General features: G+C 31.1%; 1 protein-coding gene across 1 annotated transcript; it reads right to left on the bottom strand.

The window, feature by feature from the left end:
• Nucleotides 1-2,679: 2,679 nt before the first annotated feature.
• LOC134255542 (ALX homeobox protein 1-like) lies at nt 2,680-3,659 on the bottom strand (the record flags this gene model as incomplete). The annotated part of the gene is made up of 2 exons (XM_062738070.1): nt 2,680-3,150; nt 3,525-3,659. Coding segments are annotated over 2 exons (426 nt in total), but the record flags the coding sequence as incomplete, so codon positions are not given.
• Nucleotides 3,660-7,276: the final 3,617 nt, after the last annotated feature.

Raw genomic sequence — 7,276 nt, 5'->3', positions numbered from 1 at the left:
AGTAGACTGTCAGTAACTAAATAGCAGAGGTTGATCCTGTGTGGGGTCTTTTTTCTGAAGCACTAGATAATAGTAGTAACTAGTGTACCAATTTTACTGTTTTTCGAACTTCAGAAAGTTGTGTTTAACTCTATAATTAATTTCTGAATGAACTATAGATTTGTGACTTCCAGTAATTATTTTTCTTCTTACGTATATGCAGGTCTTTGGCCTATATTTTTGTCCTTTTCCTTAATCCCGTGCTAAAGCAGGTCACAAAAACTTTTAGGTTTCTTGATTTTACATAGAATAACACAAGAGAAACATTTTAAATAATATTGTGGTACAACTGCAATTTGTCAAAACATGTGTTTTTCAGACATGCATGCCCTTAAGCCAAAACTTCATGCTACAGATTTCCTTGATTTTTAGTTCTTTATTTCCTTTTTGAGGAAATCAGTTTGAACTATAAAAGTACTAGCCAAAATATTAACTTTTTTGCTTCTAAATATCAAAATATGTTCTGTTTGTGGGAATCTAGAGACATCATTTTGGGTTTTTTTTCTCGCTTAATACACAGTTTGTGTTGAAAAGTAAAGGCTATTAGTTTCAACTCATGCGCTTGTCAAACTAATATTAATACTACAGAACCTTAAAGAATATCTTGTTTCTCTTTAAAAGGTGATTTATGTTATTTATGTAATGTGATTTGTGATACAAAATAAAAGATGTCTATTATGCATGTAAAATTGCATTAAACAAAATAAAATAAGCGCATTTCTTTTATGATTTATTAATGTTATTGGCGTTTTCAAAGAAAAAAGATAATTACAATTCAGAATGAAAGAATGTCAACCGAAGTAATATTTTATATTAGAAACATGTATGTTGATAATACACTACAGGTAAGTAAAAGATATCAGATTATAAAATAAATCGAATGTCTATGGCATTCATTCGAACTTTTAATTTGTAACTGGATAAAGGTTTGTCCTAAGGATTATTTTTTGAGACAGCTTTTTTTTAAAAATAATATTTTCATGAATACAAACCACGTCCATTGAATTATCAAATCATATAATTTTCGTTAGAATTCTAAATATTTACCACATTTTCTACGGTTTCTTTTTATTTATAATATTTTAATGGCCGTGTATCTATTCATATTTAAAACAATATTGCAGTGAATTACATGTATATTATAAATTCTTAATTTGAATGATTTTTATGATAAAAATAATCAAAAAATATTGTTGGTAATAAAGGAACATAAGTACAGTGTATATATTGTATTTCATTGTATCAAAAACCTGTAGTACAATCTATAAATGCGATTTCTACGCGAGTATGAAAGAATGAATTTATGTATTTTTTAATCAACTGGACATATGCAACAAAACTTTTGCTACCATGCATATTCGGCACTACATGTATGTTTCCAGATTAAATTATATATTTCTTTTCATTCTGTCAGTGTAAAAATAACACCTTTGAAAATATCAAATTAAAGTCGTTGAAGATCACACAAAACTGTATTTTGGTCAAAGGATCTTTGTCTTCTGTCTTGGAAAATAGCATCAAGACCTTTTATCAGCTGCCAAGTCATGACATCAAATTTCTGCATAATAACCTTATCTAACTAATATGCATTATCGACTTGGTTCATCATAAGATACATTCAGTGTACATGTGGGTGGCGTCCGTCAATCGACAATTATCACCCATGACTGACCAAAAACACTGACAGAACACGTGTAAAAAGCCTTGTCTATTTCCCTACAAGAGCGGCACATTACATCAACACGATGTGCCTGGTTCGGCATGTCTGTCAAAATCTGTCAGTTCCAATTGGACGCCATCACGAGCCACTTCAGTTTGGAAGGTACACCGCTACCTCTAGAGAAAGGGGGCCTCTTAACTGTACTTAATTATTTTGGTATTTATCATTAGTAACTCAATTCCCGATGAAAATAAAGATACGCTGAGAAAGAGGGTTTCTTCTCTCCCGACTAATTTGCGTTTATTATCATATTTGTTTATGCAGTAAAATCATATTTGCATAGAATACATTCTTATCTTTTTTCTCTCTGATTTCTTGTTTCGGAGATTCTCATTTTCTTTTGTTAATGTGATTTATGTATTTTTTGTATCAAATTATTTTAAATGAATTCAATTACTATATTTTACTCTATACTTCTTAGACTAATGATTCGAAAAACAAGTTTATTATAAAATGCATAGTAATAATTCTATTTCCATGAAAGAATTATTCATGTAAAAAAAACTTAACTGATCGATGATTGTAGCATTATTATTTATTTATGTCATGATAAAAAACACGCTTCTGTTGCAACAGAAAGATGGTTCGCAGTTGATAATTTTGAAGAAAAGAAGTAATATAGTGCATTGACCCATTTTCCAGTTGAATGTGATTACTATGAATTACGTGCTTTCTTATCAATTTAACGTGTATCGGTATTGGGAACATTAATGGTTTTGAAATAAGGTAAAATGGGCGTATCTCTTTAATATCTTTTTGGTATTTGCGTTCCATCGTCATCAAACACTAAATGTTCTTGTAGATATTAAAACCAATAACAAAAAAGAAAAAAAAAATCAAGACCCGACGCGTGAAACACAACATGGTAAAGAAGAATGAGATTAATATTTTTTATATATACAAAATACAGTATAATCCATTCAATAGCACAGTGGCATAAATTTCTGCACAAATATACAGGAAAAGACAGCAGTATTGTTCGTGAAAGATTTTTAAAAAAGTCTTTTGCACATTCCAAACAACATCTATTTACACTTACGTAGCAATGTAAGTCCTCGGCATCAATTTAATAATGTTTGTATTTTCCCCCACAATTAGAGTCATTTCCCGTACGCACCAAATATGCCCATGGCTACTCCGTGTTCATGAGCTTTAAGTCTGAGAGCGGCAATACTAGTGCTTCTTCTTTCTGAATTTTCGCAGGGATCAAGTGGTGGTGACTGTGACACCGGAAGTGACATCGAAGGTTGATGACTGACAGGATATGACGACAAATGACTAGGGTGTGCTAATCCCATAAAATTTGGGACCGTGGACTGTGATGCCATGCAGTTGGAATTTTGCATGGAATAGGGAATTTGAGGGGATGCTGCCCAGGGGTTGTGTTGAAGCTAAAAATGTGAAAAAAATAGCATTGCATTTATTGGAAAAAATGATTAGTTTTATCAAAAAATTTCATAGAACAGTTGTTACGAGTCCAGAGGACTAGATTCGCTGGTTTGGATATTTCAAATATGCTAAAAATGAATATAAAATCATTGCAATTTTTTTTATCAAAATCATTTAAACTAATTGTTTCGTTGTAAAAGGTATACATTATTTGCCTAGCTTTGAAAATCAAAAACTATTGTCATTTCATTTCCGCATTAGTTAAAACACGCGCTTTACAAAATTCAAAAAGTGAAAATTTTGCCAAAGAAAAAGCAAATCTTTGAAAAGATGTTTGCTTAAAAAAAAAAAATTATTTACAGGTAGGGTTAATTACCTGTGAATAAGCATCGTGTCTTGGAGTGAGCTGGAAGTCGTAAGGATTGGATCCGCCCGTCATCGCTCTCATTCCCTGCAGCTGACCAAACCGCTCCCTCTTTCTCCACTTGGCACGACGGTTTTGAAACCAAACCTGACAAATAAATAAAATAACTTTATTTATTTTTTCTGAAGATAAAACTTTTTTTGCGATGACATAATAATTTTAAATAGAAGTGTTGGTTTGTTTAAGTTTCGAATGAAACTTTCAAACATGATCTAAACACACCACTTTATAAAGCAAACAGCGTTTATGTTACTCATATGTTTAATGATTATTGATTGAAAAAGTATTTTAAAATAATTTCCATTATAATATTTCATTTTCTAACCAAAATGCTTTATTTCTTGCTGAGTCATTATACTTTGTTGTGTAAGATAAGATTTTATGTACAATATTTACGCGATCCATAAAAATGTCCTAAATGAATTAAAAACTTTAAAATTCTACAGTACTAGATAATTCCTCATATAAAATAATATCAATGTCATCTCAATATATTTGTAATATCCGAAGAATTTGTAAAAAGTTAAGGGTCTTTGAAGATGTATTCAAATGAAACATCAATATTTTATTTTAAGTACAAGATATCGGCATTTGTTTTATGTATACACAGCAGAACATTTAATCAATTAACATTTTCATTTATTTGGAATCCCAGGATGATACTTAAGAAGAACTCAATTATATCTTTCATCTGGTCTTTGAGAAAAACAACCCAAACGTCCAGTCTTCGGCAACATGTAAAAGTAGTACTCACTTGTCCGGACTGGATTTTAATCAAACGAAAAGCGAATTTTACACAAACAGACATGTGTGTAAATAAATCGACAGAAAATGGTTCGAATTAAGCTTTATTGAAATTGGCAGAGTACACGGACTTCACGACGGTGGCTAATTAACGCCACATGTCCTCTGTGGCTGCGCATCGTATGTCTGGTCGTCCATCGACCCATGCACTTTAAAGACCTTCCGATTTATCAGAGTCACTTCAACTTTCTTTTTGCCTCATGTTAGATTGTGTTTTAATTATTCGTTTGGCAATACAAAGTATCAAACCGAACCAGAAATAACATCGTTTTTCTTTTAAGATATTATTTCAGGTGGAGATATAGGGTCTGCGTCCACCAGGATGTGTTTTGCGGGTTTTAGTGGAGTCTTTGATGCGTCACGTGCCAGGAGAGTTATCTTTTAATTAAAATATTCATATGTATGCATGTCTTCTTTAATTGAGAAATATTTCTTACCATTCCAAGGAGAATGCAAAGCATATTTTAAGTCAAGGTCTCACACACACATAAAAAAAAAAAAACCGCAATGAAAGTGAATTAGTCTCCTTAGTTCAAAAATTCGTGATGAAGAAAAATTTAATTTTGGTACAGTTTAAACAACAAAAAAAAAAACAACATTAATTCGTGTTCGTTTTATGATGATGTGTCTATTTTATATATTAAAGTAGATAAAGAGAAGAAGGAAAAAATAAAACTAATTCCAATCTTTGATGACACAAAAATATTTTTGAAAAATCCTGCTTTCGGATCCTTTTACATTGCATCTAAATATACTCAAATCAAGCAACTTCCCCCCCCCATTATTTCATTTGATGTCATGAAATGAAACATGATTTTCCATTTCTTTGACAAGATAAAATGCTTATTAATGCTCAGTTATGGCTTACATGGCTTTAAGAAAAAAAAAACTATTTTGCAGTTTCATAATTGGATTATTGCAGAAAGGTAGAATTTTGAAGATCGTAGAAAATTTACAACTGTTTAATATAGAAATTTGAAGCATTTACAACCAAAAAAAAAAAAAACAAAAAAAAAAACAAAAAAAAAACAAAACAAAAACCAGATGTCAGTCAAGATATTGATTTTTAGCTTGTAGATGTATCATCTGTCCTTTGACAATTTCTAGATATATTTGCAAGATAATTTAAAAAAAAAATATATCACGTAGGAAAAATATACATATGTTGCGAATATTAGTAAGAGGAATTTCTAAATATAATGTGCCTGACCCCGAACACCCTTAAAAATGACGATCTTCAAAGAAAAAGCGAACACGATGTACATGTAGATCGGAATTCGTATCGTGTCGAGCCAGTGTACATTACCGATAAAAATCGCGCCTAACGACCTCTTTTTGCATTGAATCTTTTCTGGTAAAGCCCTTTTAAGCTTTATATCATAAAAGTTTATTATCTCATTTGAAAAGTGGGCGTGACTTCAATTACTTAACAAAGGTTGAATGGTAATCTTTTATTTCTTTTGTTGAATGGGTTCTGAAGAAAAATCATAAGCATTTTCTCTTGAATTATGAAATCGTTTTGGCGCATCCAACTCAGACAGTTGTTTTTATAAAACAAGTTCATACAGATTAACTTGTTTATAGCTTAATTAATTTCGAGTTTCCTCTTCTTAGTGCAAATTATAAAAGTTTTCTCGTTAATTTGAAATTTTAACGAGACACGATGCCAAACTTCTCAAAATTAAGACACAAATCACCGTCAAAGGCTTTAACGAGCAAAAGAAAAACACTGCTTTCTTCTGATATAAATATCATTTCTTTGTAAGTGACGTTTGGTTCATTAACCAAAAAAAAAGAAACATTTGAAAAGGGGGAATAGTTTTATCGCCGGTATTGTCTGCAATGGGCAAATGACGCCGTCAGGACTCGCCTCCCAAAGAGCGCGCGGCACTGCAAATAGTCATTACCGACAATAACGGAATAATGTATTAATCAGATTAAGCAACAAAATTTCGACATCCTGGGGAGTTTAATTATTGCAATGATTAGCTATCTACTGATGCATCTTTAAATATGTCTTTCCACCGTTTTGAGATATTCGCAATCTCAACTCAGTCTGAGAAAAAACATGGAGATTTTAGCGTTTTTTTTCCATGGGTGGGTGAATTCCCTAAACACTGATATACTTCAAAGAATGCTCTTCGTGCATTGATATGATATATTCCGCAATGAAATTCGCAGGACAGAAAATTTTAATTAAATCTCAGCGCCGTTCTAAGATTGGTTTGCGTAATGTTTTCAGAGGCTTTTTAATGTTACGTATTTTCAGACGCATGACCCTCATTAAAGTTCTAATTTTTCAATTCTATCTAAAAGCAATTGCAATTATTCCTAGTTTTTCTTGCATGATTGTTATCCCCTTAATTGATTCAGGAATATAACAGGAGATTAATTTTTAGTTGGCATCAATAAATATATCGTGTTAATTTCATTTATTACGTGTAAGACTACACTTATAGTGCATCACAGATTGAATCATTTCTATCTCACTATTACATTAATTAAATGCAAAAGATTTCCTCTCTCGAGATATACGTATCACCAAGATTGATCGCTAGGTGTTTTTTTTTCTGTTGTGATGCATTGATTAAATTTTAAAAAAGAGAGATAACTCTTACATAGTCATGTCTTATTTATTACAAAAGATCTACCTAAATATCTGCTTCAAGTACTCAGAATGCATCGTGATTAGACGTAAACTAAAATATAAATGTATGTAAGGATGTATTCCCCGAAACATCTTGATTTAAATAAAACTGACATTATTGTTTTTTTAATATTATCAAAATCATGCATAAATCAGGTAAAACATTTCTTGGAATAATTATCTAATGGGCAGGTTTTTTAACAAAACAAAGAAAAAAAAAACGTACAAAAAGGAAAATTGGTTCGATATTTTT

The sequence above is a fragment of the Saccostrea cucullata genome, unplaced genomic scaffold, assembly GCF_032062105.1.
Source record: "Saccostrea cucullata isolate Sc308-1 unplaced genomic scaffold, CSIRO_AGI_Scuc_v1 ctg16728, whole genome shotgun sequence".
Lineage (NCBI taxonomy): Eukaryota > Metazoa > Mollusca > Bivalvia > Ostreida > Ostreidae > Saccostrea > Saccostrea cuccullata.
The sequence above is the reverse complement of the archived record's forward strand: the minus strand, read 5'-3'. Positions and strand labels throughout refer to the sequence as shown.